Here is a 13,915-nt window from a genome sequence, read left to right on the forward strand (position 1 = left end):
GTCATTTCCCTAATTTCTTTCTCAGCCTGCTTGTCCTTTGCGTATAGGAAGGCTACTGATTTGCTTGAGTTGATTTTATAACCAGGCACTTTGCTGAAGTTGTTTATCAGCTGTAGGAGCTCTCTGGTGGAGGTTTTTGGGTCACTTAAGTAGACTATCATATCATCTGCAAATAGTGATAGTTTGACTTTTTCCTTTTCAATTTGTAGCCCTTTGACCTCCTTATGTTGTCTAATTGCTCTAGCTAGAACCTCAAGTACTATGTTAAAAAGATATGGAGAGAGGGGGCAGCCTTGTCTAGTCCCTGATTTTAGTGGGATTGCTTCAAGTTTCTCTCCATTTAGTTTGATGTTGGCTACTGGTTTGCTGTATATTGATTTTACTATGTTTAGGTATGGGCCTTGAAGTCCTGTTCTTTCCAAGACTTTTAGCATGAAAGGATGCTGAATTTTGTCAGATGCTGTAACCCTATTAAAAAATGAGGTACAGAGCTAAACAAAAAATTTTCACCTGAAGAACTTTGAACGGCTGAGAAGCACCTTAAAAAATATTCAACATTAGAGAATGCAAATCAAAACAACCCTGAGATTTCACCTTACACCCATCAGATTAAAAACTCAGGAGACAGTAGGTGTTGTCGGGGATATGGAGAAAGAGGAACACTCCTCCAATGCTGGTGGGAATGCAAGTTGGTACAACCACTCTGGAAATCAGTCTGGTGGTTCCTCAGAAAACTGGGCATAACACTTCTGGAGGACCCTACAATACCATTTCTGGGCATATACCCAGAGGATTTCCTGGCATGCAATAAGGACACATGCTCCACTATGTTCATAGCAACCCTAATTATAATAGCCAGAAGCTGGAAAGAACCCAGATGTCCCTCAGTGGAGAAATGGATACAGAAAATGTGGTATATTTACACAATGGAATACTACTAAGCAATTAAAAACAATGAATTTATGAAATTCTTAGGCAAATGGTTGGATCTGGAAAATATCATTCTAAATGAGGTAACCCAATCACAAAAGAACACACTTGGAATACAGTCACTGATAAGTGCATATTAGCTCAGAAACTCTGAATATCCAAGACACAATTCACATATCAAATGACTCCCAAGAAGGAGGAAAGAGAGGTCCCTGGTCCTGAAAATGCTTGTTCCAGCATTGTAGGGGATTACCAGGACAGAGAAGTAGGAGTGGGGAGGTGATAGGAGAATGGGCAGAGGGAAGAGGGCTTAGGGAACTTATGGGGAGGGGGGAACAAGGAAAGGGAAAATCATTTTGAATGTAAACAAAGAATATTGAAAATAAAAAGTTAAAAAAAAGAAAAACACTAAAAATTAAAAAAAAAAGAAATGATGAGTCTTTTATTCAGAATTAGCATATATTTTAATTTTTTTAGATCTTGAGAACAACTGAAACTTTAAGCATATGGGCATGAGAGACAGTGATGGCTAGAGCGTTTGCTGGGGATGGAGTGCAGAGCCGGAGGCCTCCAGTCAGTGCTCTCCACTGGGGTGGCCCTAGCCGCAGGCAGGTCTGATTTGATACTACATTGGAGTCTTTGGAGATAGCATTTTATTTGAGAGCTTGGCCAAGAATTCAATTTCAGGTTTTTGTTGTTCTTGTTGTTGTTTGGTTGTTTTCAGTGTTTTGTTTTTGTTTTGAGGGGGAACTAATTTAGAAATACATAATACTTTAAGATAAATATGTAGGCTGGCATGGTGGTGCACATCTTTACTCCCAGTACTTCAGAGGCAGAGGCGGGCAGATCTACATAGCTAGTGATCTACATAGCTAGTGATCTACAAGGCCTAGTCTACATTTCCTGTTCCAGAGAGCTAGGGCTTCATGGAGAGACCCCATCTCTTAAATTAAGTTAAATTAAATTAAATTAAAAAACTATTTAGCAAAACATGCAGATGTTAACATTTTGACTTACTTGCTTAAGATCTTCTTTAGTTAACAAAACTGGTTCAATTCCCAGCACCTGCATGGCAGCTTACAACTGTCTAACTCCAGTTCCAGGGGACCCAACATGTTCACACATACACAATAATGCACAGAAAAAAATAAATTAAAAAAGATCATTTTTAAAAGATGACAGCTTTGATCTTATATACTGACAGTAAGATTGTAACTTCTGTGACTCTTAAAAGAACTGCCTGACTCAGTAGTTCTAATGCAGGTGTATGTATACCTTACATTGGTATAAAGAATATTATTAATATTACATCTTTATAATCTGATTTTCACATTTTTCTTTATGAGAAAAATTTCTATTACTTAAAAACAGAGCATTGGACTAGTGAGATGACTCAGTAAGAGCACTGACTACTCTTTCAAAGGTCCTGAGCAACCACATGGTAACTCACAACCATCTGTAATGAGATCTGATGCCCTCTTCTGGTGTGTCTAAAGATAGCTACAGTGTACTCACGTATAACAATAAATAAATCTTTAAAAAAATAAAAATTAAGCCGGGCGTGGTGGCGCATGCCTGTAATCCCAGCACTTGGGAGGCAGAGGCAGGCAGATTTCTGAGTTCAAGGCCAGCCTGGTCTACAGAGTGAGTTCCAGGTCAGCCAGGGCTACACAGAGAAGCCCTGTCTTGGAAAAACAACAACAACAACAACAAATTAAAAAAATAAAAACATAGCATTGTATTTAGTAATTTAATTGCTAAATATAACATATACATATTTATGATTAATATATTATTTTGGTTTTCCCTTCTGTTTTTATCTCCCTAAAACAAAACAAAACAAAGCAAAACAAAGGCTGTGCATTTATTCTCAAGAGTCCCCAAAACAGAACAAAACTCAAAAAGCAAAATTAGAGTATGGGAAAGAGTTTAGCTGAACTTGGTGACACACGTGTGCCAGACTTGGCTCCAGAGAGAGCGAAGGCAAGAGAATCCCAAGCTCACTTTCAGCTATGGAGTAATGCCTAGGCAGTTTGACCTGTGTGAGACTCTGTCTGTAAGTGGGGGGAGAGAAAGGAGGGAGAGAGAGAGAGAAGAAAAGAGGGAAAGAAAAACCTACCAACATTGCTGTGCAGGGCCAAACTAAGATCAATGAAAAGATTAAAATGTCCAAATCGGTGTGACTCAGGAAACATTGAATATCAGCGGAGAAAGGATGAAGTAACGGCCTTGGAGCCTTTAGTTTACAATGTGGAAGTAAATGCGCTTGCTAGTTCACAGTGTGCCTAGGAGGGGACACTGAGGAATCTGAAGGAAGTGGGGAAGACTCTGTACAGCACTATCCGTGCACATGGTGCACATGTACACGTTCAGGCACTTACTCATACACATAAAAGTAAATAAACAAATGCAACCAAAGAAGATGGGGTAAAATCAGGGGGCTTATGTGGCGTTAATCCATGATGGCAGCCTGCAGGTGGGGCATTAATCCATGATGGCGGCCTGCGGGTGGGGCATTAATCCATGGTGGCAGCCTGCGGGTGGGGCATTAATCCATGATGGCGGCCTGCAGGTGTGGCGTTAATCCATGATGGCAGCCTGCAGGTGGGGCATTAATCCATGATGGCAGCCTGCAGGTGGGGCATTAATCCATGATGGCAGCCTGCAGGTGGGGCATTAATCCATGATGGCAGCCTGCGGGTGGGGCATTAATCCATGATGGCAGCCTGCGGGTGGGGCATTAATCCATGATGGCAGCCTGCGGGTGTGGCGTTAATCCATGATGGCAGCCTGCGGGTGGGGCATTAATCCATGATGGCGGCCTGCGGGTGGGGCATTAATCCATGATGGCGGCCTGCGGGTGGGGCATTAATCCATGGTGGCGGCCTGCGGGTGGGGCATTAATCCATGATGGCGGCCTGCGGGTGTGGCGTTAATCCATGATGGCAGCCTGCGGGTGGGGCATTAATCCATGGTGGCAGCCTGCAGGTGGGGCATTAATCCATGATGGCAGCCTGCGGGTGTGGCGTTAATCCATGATGGCAGCCTGCGGGTGGGGCATTAATCCATGATGGCAACCTGTGAGTGGGGCATTAATCCATGGTGGCAGCCTGCGGGTGTGGCGTTAATCCATGATGGCAGCCTGCAGGTGGGGCATTAATCCATGATGGCAGCCTGCGGGTGGGGCATTAATCCATGATGGCAGCCTGCGGGTGGGGCATTAATCCATGGTGGCAGCCTGCAGGTGGGGCATTAATCCATGATGGCAGCCTGCGGGTGTGGCGTTAATCCATGATGGCGGCCTGCGGGTGGGGCATTAATCCATGATGGCAGCCTGCGGGTGGGGCATTAATCCATGGTGGCAGCCTGCGGGTGGGGCATTAATCCATGATGGCAGCCTGCGGGTGGGGCATTAATCCATGATGGCAGCCTGCGGGTGGGGCATTAATCCATGATGGCAGCCTGCGGGTGGGGCATTAATCCATGATGGCAGCCTGCGGGTGGGCATTAATCCATGATGGCAGCCTACGGGTGGGGCATTAATCCATGATGGCAGCCTGCGGGTGGGGCATTAATCCATGATGGCAGCCTGCAATCTGCAGTGCTCGTCTGTGATGCAGCTGTTTCACTTCAGCTGTCTGAGTCCAGAGAAATAGAAAGTATTCATTTCGGATTAGTTTATATCTGACACCCAGATAGCTGCACTAGTATGCCAACAGTAATCTCTACCACTAAATTGTGGCTTTCCCAAAAAATACCCACATGTCCTCCTTTTCTTCCTGTTATCAATGGCAGGGCCCACCCTCTAGTTTCAGATAAGAAGTCTCAGAGATGCTGGGAAAATCACTCAGTGGTTAAAAGGACTTGCCATTCAAGCCATAGGACTAGACTTGAAATCCACAGTGCACAGGAAGAGCCCACGGATAATTCTAGCATGTGGGAGAGGGTGATGGGATCCCAGAACAAGCCGGCTGGCCGGACTTACAGAGTCATTGCTCTCTGGGTTCTGGAGAAAGACCATGCCTTACTGAATGAGTTGGAGAGTGATGGAGGGAGAACATGACATCAACCTAGGCCTACATGTACACACGTGCGTCCTCACACTTGTGTCCACATAATGGGAACATGCACTCACACACATACACGTGTGGTGGAAACAAAAGAAGTCGTGGTGTCATCCTTGACTCCTTTCTTTCTTCCACACCTCATTATCTATGTAGGCAGGGAATCTTTGTTTCTGCATTCCAACGTTTTGGTCTGGCTATTTCTTTTCACTCTATATGCAGTGCTTATTGGCTTATCTGTTACCACCTTTGTCCCTTGTGGTTTGAATGATTAGTAGGAGCCCCCACCCCAGCTGGTGAATTGCTTGATAGGATTAGGAGGGTGGCTTTGTTGGATTAGCTGTGGCTCTGGTGGAGAGGAGTGTCACTGTGGTGCAGGATGGAGTCTCGTTCTCTACCTGTGTGTGGGTCAGAAGGTAAAGCGCTCAGCCACTGCTGCAGTGCCGTGCCTGCCTGCTCTCCACCGTGGTAATGGAGTAACTCTCTGAAACTGTAAGCAAGATTAAATGCTTTGTTTTATTAGAGTTGCCTTGGCTGTAGTGTCCCTTTCACAGCAATAAAACAGTGACTAAGACATTCCTCTAGCATGCATTTCCAGTCTAATATCCAGAGTGATCCTTTTGAAATCTAGATTATATCAACCGGTAGCTGAGATGATGTGATGTCCCGTCTAAACCTGAAGGTTGTCCAGTGCCTGGCCAGCTTCTTCCCTGAGCTCATCGCCTGGTGCGTCTCCTTCCACCCTGTGCTTTCCTTGTCATTACTGTATGTGACAAACGTACAGCTTGTTCCTCTTCCCCAGAAATCTGCATGAAGTCCTTCACTTCCTTCAAGTCTATCTCAAACTTAAAGTTGTAGCTGTCCTGCAGCCAATATGCATAACAGGAGATTTGGAACAATTCTCTAGTTGTATATATTATATTTGAGAGTTATAATTATCAAAATTAAGTTTTGAAAACCATAAAAAAGGGAAAAATTATGTACCACAATTCATAAATTATAATGCACATTTTTTCATATTAACATCTCTAAAACTGAAAAGCATGCAGAGACAATATAATAAAACATTGTACCAGGAAGTATCACACAGATGGCATTCAGCAGAGACTTTTACTTCTAATTGCACTACTGAGATTCTCTTTACAATATGCATATATCCTTCAATTTAAAACAATCAACTGAAAAAAGAAACCACCTGCAAAAGTAGGAGTTTGGATTGAATGATTATTTGATAACTGCAGCAAAAGTTTTATTATATAAGTTTTATTATTATATTCTAATTATTGTAAAAAAAATTAGTAAGTTTGTATTTAGATGCTTATCATTTACTAATCAAAGATATTGACATCCTCAAATGATCTAGTCTGTATTTTCCCCTGATAACCCAAGCTTGGTCACCTGGACCCACACAGTGGAAGAGAACTGATTCTATAAACTGTCCTCTGATCTCCACATACATGTACTCTGGCATATGTGTGTGCATGCAGATGCAAATATACTTAAATAAATGTAACAATTGATTTTTAAGAATAAAAAAGGTGAATAAGTAAACCTAACTAAGGTCTGGTCCTATTTCTATAGCCAAGTCGAATCCTCTAGTTACATGTTATGCCAAATTCCTTCAAATGTAAATAATTTTACATGAAAAACATGTTACTGTAGTATGTTAAGAGTTCTCCAAGTTGGGCCATGGTAGCACTCATCTTTAATCCCAGCACTCAGGAAGTAGAGACAGGTGGATCTTGGTTTGAGGCTAGCCTGGTCTACAGAGAGTGTTACAGGACAGCCGGGTCTACACAAAGAAACCCTGTCTTAAGAGATTAAAAAAAAAAAAGTTCTCTAGAGAAACAGAACTAATAGAATATATTGGTTATAGATGCTCAGTTAATTATAGATGCTAAGAAGACCCAGAGTTTTGTAGACTTCAAGCTGGACACCCAGGAAAGCCAATAGAGTAGTTCCAGCCCAAATCTAAAGGCTAACCATTCAGGAGCCAATGTTATGGGCCCTGATCCAAGACTGAAAGCCCTACACCAGCACAGGCGTCAGATAGCGTAAGCAAGCCCTGGGACCAGTGTGAAGGCCTGAGAACCAGTTCTGTAGTTCTGAACCTAGTCTAAAGCCTGAGGAACCTCAGAAATTTAGCCATGTATAGTAAAGAACCACAGTTATAGCCAGTAAAGCTAAGTCACTGTGGTGAGAGTGTACAACTCTAGACATCATATGCTTTGCAGAAGATTTCGTCTCTTTGATGACTGGGTAGAAACACTGGAAATGAGCTGTTTCCTCTACTTGTCTCTCTCAGGGGTACCAGGTATTTTCTACATAGGGTAGGGGTGAGATTTAGGGTCTCACTGTATGACCTGACTGGACTTTGCTTTGTAGACATGGCTGGCTTTGAACTCACAGATACCCACAGATACCTTCCTGAGTGCTGGGAGTAAAGGCATGCACCACCACTGTAGCATTTTCCACTCTGAAATCCCTTTAAGGTTCTTTTTTTTAATTTGTATTTTGAGTCATGATCTCACCAGGTAGCCCTTGCTGGACTGGGACTCACTTGGTAGACTATGCTGGCCTCTAACTTACAGAGATCCAGCTGTCACTGCCTCCCTAGTGGTGTAATTAAGGGTGTGCACCACCATACTTAGCAATATTCAATGTTTGTTGTTAACACATTAACGGTGTGGCTTTTATTGTGATATTTTCATGCATATACATAATATATTTGATACTGTCCCCTTCTGATATCCCCTAGTCTCACTCCCACTGATCGGACTTCCTCTTCCAAGCTAGCCCCTTTCTCCTCTCTTATCTTTATTTATTTGTGTGTGAGTGGCCTAGTGAGTTTCATTAGGGTTGGTTATAGGAGCCTAGCATAAGGGATTGTTCAGGCAGCTCCCCAGTGGCTACAGTACTCTCCTTCTCCATCAACTATGAGCTGTATAAATCCTCAAGGAGAGTGGAACCTCATAGGCTTAGTTTAGTTTTATTGAAAATATTATGCCTGAAATATAAAATATCTTAGGGCTTATGTTTTAGTTGACTATTGGTTGAGCATAGCGCTCACTGATGATCATTGTTTAATCTGAGCCAGCATGGACACAGGGCCTATAATCTCAGCACTTGGGAGATAGAGGCAGAAGGACCAGGAGTTCAAGGCCAGTCTGAGCTACAGAATGAGATCTTGTTTCAAAAAAACAAGCAAACAGCTATCAGGTGAGATACTGTCTCAAAGTATGAAGATTTATTTGTTTTATGCATATGAGGGTTTTGACTACATATGTGTATTTATACCTTGTGTGTGCCTGGTACCTATATCCATAAGCACTTAGAAGAGGGCATCCTAGAGCTGGAGTTATAGATGATCATGAGCTACCACATGTTACCCAGGTCTTTTGTCAAAATTTAACTTAACCTCAAAAATTGAGGAAAAACTTTAAAATATATATCAGAAAAGCTTATGTAAAATAAAATGTCAGAGAAGATAGTTATCTATGGGTGGCACCCAAAGTTTTTCACTGATGTATTAATGTCAGTTCAGTTCAGTAGACCTAGGTTTTGACACTGCTTTGTATTTTATACTGTATGTACAAAGGTGAGTTTACAGCGCAGTTGGAAAAAGACAAGAGACACGTAAGAACTAGACGGGCTTCGCACCAGCAAGTGTAGCCAAGACTGCAGGAGAGATGGGCATGCTCCGGGATGGCTAGGGCCTTATCTCAATGGAAGCAGGGCGATCTGAAGTGAGTCTTCATACTTACAAACTACATGGAAGTGGCCATGAAAGATTGTTGGAAGAGCTTGTATCGGGAGCTGGGGACAGCAGAGGGACAGTGCAGGGATTTTGTTGTTGTTGTTGTTGTCTAACTTACAATTGCTTTAACTTTTGAACATAGCTAAGCTTATGCTACTTAGACAAAACATTTTCAAAGTTCTGAATCTTATTTTTCTAGACAGCACTCAAGTGGTAGCTTTTCCATGTCCTTTGCCATGAACCATTGGTGCTCCAAAGTAAAGTGCTTACATATTTAACTGGCTGGCTTTTCCAATCCCTCTGCTAGGTAATTAGCTTCATAAAATCAGGAGGGACTATTTATGTCAGAATCTCTTTCCGTGATTAGCCTCTCCCACGTATGGGACCCACATATGGGAATATTGGAGTGACTGAACTGAGGGTGAGTCACGAAGTTTGTTAGCCCAAATTTCACAGTCATGATAGCTTAAAAATTCAAATGTACTAAGTCAGATGTGAGTGTCTGTAAGCTAAGCATTATTTTATATCTTTTTAAAAGTATAATTTCCTGGAGTGCTCTTAGATAGGATTTTATGGATTTTGGGAAAATGCTTTTTATTTAAAAGTACATTGTAGGTCGCAGATAATAAGAACTTTCATTGCTTAAAACCTAGCCGGCTTGTTTACCATTTGGGTAGCTAGCTGTTGGGATTGTAAAGGCTTATATCTGGTAGGTCTAAGTTTGTTTTCTTAACTTTCCCAAAAATCCCTCTTATTTTGCTTCGAGAGAACAGGTATTTAATACATTTGATCCCTTACTATATTAGAAGATTACTCATTTTAATATCTTAATCCCATGGTAACCTAGCAAGCACAGTAAAGAAATAGACTGTTCTTGAGAGGGAGCCTTTGCTCTGCCCCCCTGGCTGCATTTTAGTTAAGAGAACATCCAGGCAGCTCTGGGCAGATGGCAGGATAAAGTCTCGGTCCAAAGGCTGCCCTGATCTCTCTGCCAGTCCCAATTTAAAGCAATCACATTGTTCTTTCAAGAATTCATTTATTAAACCCAAACTTTTGCTGTTTAATTCAGTCTTTTTTTAATGTTAACATTCTTCTCATAAGACTGTAGACTGCTTACAACCTTTGGTCCTATGGCTCCTGCTAACTCATCCTCCAGTTAATATGGCCTAAATTATCACAAATTAAATTAATCATATAATACAGCACATACTGCAAGTGATAACTGATGTGATTCAACATCATTTCTTTTCCAAAGAATACCTAATCAGAGATAATCATTGGTCATATGGCCTTCATAGAACAGAGAACCCTGTGACTGATTTGTGCCGGGTAATGGTAATGGTAATCTTAAAGGGTAATGGTAGAATTTGATAGCGGAGATGGAAAGGTAGGTGATCAGCATCATGAGGAATAGTTACTGAACAAGCAGGGCTGTGAGTGAGAGTACACAGAGCAGTCGTGAAGTGATAGATAAGATAACACAAAGGGGAGCTGTAAGAATACAGCTGGAGCTGGGCGGTGGTGGCGCACGCCTGTAATCCCAGCACTTTGAGAGGCAGAGGCAGGCGGATTTCTGAGTTCCAGGGCAGCCAGGGCTACACAGAAACTCTGTCTCCAAAAAAAAAAACAAAAAAAAGGAAAAGAAAAAAGAAAGAGAAAGAGAGAGAGAGAGAGAAAAGAAAGGAAGGAAGGAAGGAAGGAAGGAAGGAAGGAAGGAAGGAAGGAAGGAAGAAAGAAAGAAAGAAAGAAAGAAAGAAAGAAAGAAAGAAAGAAAGAAAGAAAGAAAGAAAGAAAGAAAGAAAGAAAGAAAGCAAGCAGCTGGAAAGCTGAAATAAGATATTGGTCCATACAGGGCTGACTGGGCGATCTCTTGACTAAAACTCAGCCAGGAGGGCAGGCCACATGCTTCTTCTCAAGAGCAGTCTACTTTACTCTGCTTGTTAGGTCGCCTTACCATGGGATGAAAATGCTAAGTTACTTTCTGTTGCTCTGATAAAACATTCTTGCCAAAAATATTGTGAGGAGAAAAGGGTTTGTCGTTGTTTTGTTACTCCTCAACTTTCACTTCCAGGTCATGTTCCATCATTGAGGAACCTGTGGCAAGACTGCTTGCCATTTTATACAGCATTGCCTTCAGCCAGAGGATAGACGCATAGCAGGAAAGTTCCTTGCTGCCTGGCTCACTCTTGCGAGCATCCATTCTCAACTGGCTTCTTTATACAGTCCACGCCTACCTGCCTGAGGGACAATGCCACCCACAGTGGGCAGCTTCTCCCCACAGCATCAGTCATCCGTCCAGACAGTCCTTTACAGGCCAGTCTGATCTAGGCAGTTCCTCAGTTGAGGTTCCCTCTGCCCAGGTGACTCTTTGTTGTGTCAGGTTGATGGTAAAAACTAACCAGCATGTATACCTTAAAAGTTAGCCCAGATATTAATATCTCTAAGTAATGAAAAGCCCAGTTCAAACAATTATCTTGTAATAATCAGGGAATTAGCTCACATAACTGACGTCCATCCAGAACAGGGCAGGTGCCGAGGTAGTTAGCACCAGCCCAGGCTTCCTGTGTAACGCTGCTCTCCTCCGTGAGGTATTAGTTTTAGTCTTACCGACTGGATGGCTGAGAAAGACAAGTGACAAAGTAGACTTAATTTTTCCAAGAAGTTCTCTTAAGCTTCCCTTAAGCCAAAATATAACTCCCATTATCATCTCCTCATCCTGACTTGAGCCTACTGTACCTGACAGGAGCAGCGTCTGAGGGCAGACTCTGTAACAGGAGGGTCCGAGGGTTGTGGTTGGTTAAGGGGTAGCCTGTTTGCAACTTTTACTTTGAGTAGCTGTTTTTTTTTCTTCTAATCTAGAGAATCCTAATATTTGGATGCTACTGTGCTGTAGAAGTAAAATTACAACTAATGCTGCAGAATTATGTCAAGAAGTATTGTTATCAGAAAGCTAAACCTCGTACATTTATAGCACCCTTCACTTAAAAGTAAAACCTGATTTTTTTTCAGTTTTAACTTTTAGTTTTCAGATATACCTTAGTACAAAGGCAAAGTTAATGGACATTTTAAGGCTATTTACATTGAAAGAAAGAAAAGAAACAAATGACTGACTTGCCTGTGCCCAGAACTGTGCTGACTAAGAATTATAGCACCTTATTCTGCCTGGAATCTGCCACATTCACAGAGCTGTGGTGGGGTTTGTACTTGGCCTGTGGCTCCCACTTGCCATTTCTCCTTCAGGGATTCCCCTCAGTGCTGCAGCAAGTCTTGTCTTCACAGTTCTGTAGAGGCTTAATCCCCCTCTCTCCGTTTTTTGACTGAGAACTGTTCCCAGGTGAAAGAATGGCTGTGGAGAAAAGAGGTGTCCTGTGCCCTTGAAGGCGATGCGAGCACCCACCGTTAGTCCCTCCCTAGTGCCAGCTACTGCTTGTTCTTCATGGTTTATCCAGAATTTATCACTGGAACCCACACTGCCATTATAAGTAGTCGATACGAAGTGAGTCCCCCCACCCCCCCACCCCACGGCTCAGTCCTGAGCTTTACGTGCACTTCTCTCTGAAGGACGTGCTGTCCACTTCCCTGACCTTTACTTGGACTTCATGGGCCACAGTGATGGCAGGACTCACACCAGCATCACATCATGTTACTCAATTGTGATTATCCTTAGGATTGCAAATATTTTTGTTAAAATTAATGTTAAAATGAAAGCACAAGATTGCTGAACACTAAAGGACTCGTGGATGGACTACCAAGGACTCGGATAGGCTAGTTGGGAAGCACTGCTGACCACGGTCCATACCAAATGCTAGTCTTCGGGTTTTGTTTGTTTTGTTGTCTGTTTGCTTGTTTATAAAGAGTAGAATTCTGCAGTCTACACTGATTGTAACCAAGGTTGCCCTTGAACTAGAGCTAACCTCCTGCCTCTGTTTCTGGAGGGCTGGGATTGCAGGCATGAGCCGTCATAGTCAGCTAACTAAGAGCCGTCTGATTCCGATTGCTGTTTTCTACTTTAAAAATACCTTTGTTGGGGCTGAAACCATAGCTCAGGAGTAGAGTAATGCCCTAGCACGTTCAAAGCCTTGATTTTGATCCCCAGTATCACAAAGACAAGGAGAGGCCTGGAGAGATGACTTCAGTTAGGGACACTCGCTCTTGCAGAGGACCCAGGGTTGACAGCCAGCACTCCCAGCATGACACATGGCAGCTTACAGCTGTTGGTAATTACAGTCCAGGAGCCAGTGCACCCTCCTGATCTCCACAAACACACACATGGGACACAGACAGCTGATCAGAACTCTCATACACATAAAACAAAATAAATCTTAAAAAACAAAAACAAGCCTCTTCCCTGTTCATAAAGCCAGTATTCTGATATACTTAATGAAAAGCCATCAGTTTGGGCATATTTTGTCTGGTTTTCACTTTCTCATAAAACAGCATTGCTAAGGAACATTCTTTGCCTAGCACTTAAATCACTTTGTGTATGTGATTCATTAACAAAGCTAAGTTAGGGTTCTGAGTAGTTTCCCCTTCTGAATTAAAGCAGTTCTTTTTCTGTTTTTGAATCTTCACAGGATTTTCCCAATTGGAGATGTGCCCTTGGAGACTGAGGACCTCACCAGCTGGCTCTACCAGCGCTTTATTGAAAAGGAGGACCTCCTCTCCCATTTTTATAAGACAGGTACACATCCCCTCCCCTATGCACAATTCTCAAGTTATCAGAGATTCTGAGCACGTGGTACAGACTAGATAAACGTTTTTTAGTTATTCTCTTATTTTTAAATGATATAGTTTTTAATTATGTGTGGGGGTGTGTCTGCCTGTGGGTGTGTGCTCATGAGTACAGGGCCAGAGGAGGCCAGAGGCTTCTGAACCCCTGGAGCTGGAGCTGGAAAGGGTTGTGGTGGAGGTAGAGATGTCCCAGCCTCATGGGTGCTGGGAACAGAACTCAAAAACTCTGAGGAACAGCAGGTCCTCTTTAACTCTGAACTACCGCTCCAGCTCCCTGCTCAGTCTTTGTATCAGAAATCAAAGCCATTCTGAACTTAAGAATTTCAACTTAGAATTTATGGAAAGAAAAATTGGTGTTGATGCATTATGGTTGTTACGCTACTACTTAGCACTGTGTGACAGACATGGCACATGGTGCCGCAGCTCAGGTGAC

At 42.7% G+C, this 13,915-nt stretch overlaps 2 protein-coding genes across 5 annotated transcripts in view; both read left to right on the forward strand.

Annotated features, from left to right (window-relative positions):
• Nucleotides 1-13,915, forward strand: part of Nek2 (NIMA related kinase 2) — a 712,524-nt gene that overhangs the window by 640,521 nt on the left and 58,088 nt on the right. The window lies entirely within an intron of this gene.
• The window catches only part of Lpgat1 (lysophosphatidylglycerol acyltransferase 1), a 73,102-nt gene that overhangs the window by 51,547 nt on the left and 7,640 nt on the right, over nt 1-13,915 (forward strand). For all 4 annotated transcript variants that reach the window (XM_052200766.1, XM_052200765.1, XM_052200764.1 and 1 more), the window contains one exon: nt 13,326-13,432. In XM_052200766.1, the coding sequence (XP_052056726.1) occupies nt 13,326-13,432 (107 nt within the window). The remainder of the gene's footprint in view (nt 1-13,325; nt 13,433-13,915) is intronic.

This window comes from Apodemus sylvaticus, chromosome 12 (genome assembly GCF_947179515.1).
Source record: "Apodemus sylvaticus chromosome 12, mApoSyl1.1, whole genome shotgun sequence".
Lineage (NCBI taxonomy): Eukaryota > Metazoa > Chordata > Mammalia > Rodentia > Muridae > Apodemus > Apodemus sylvaticus.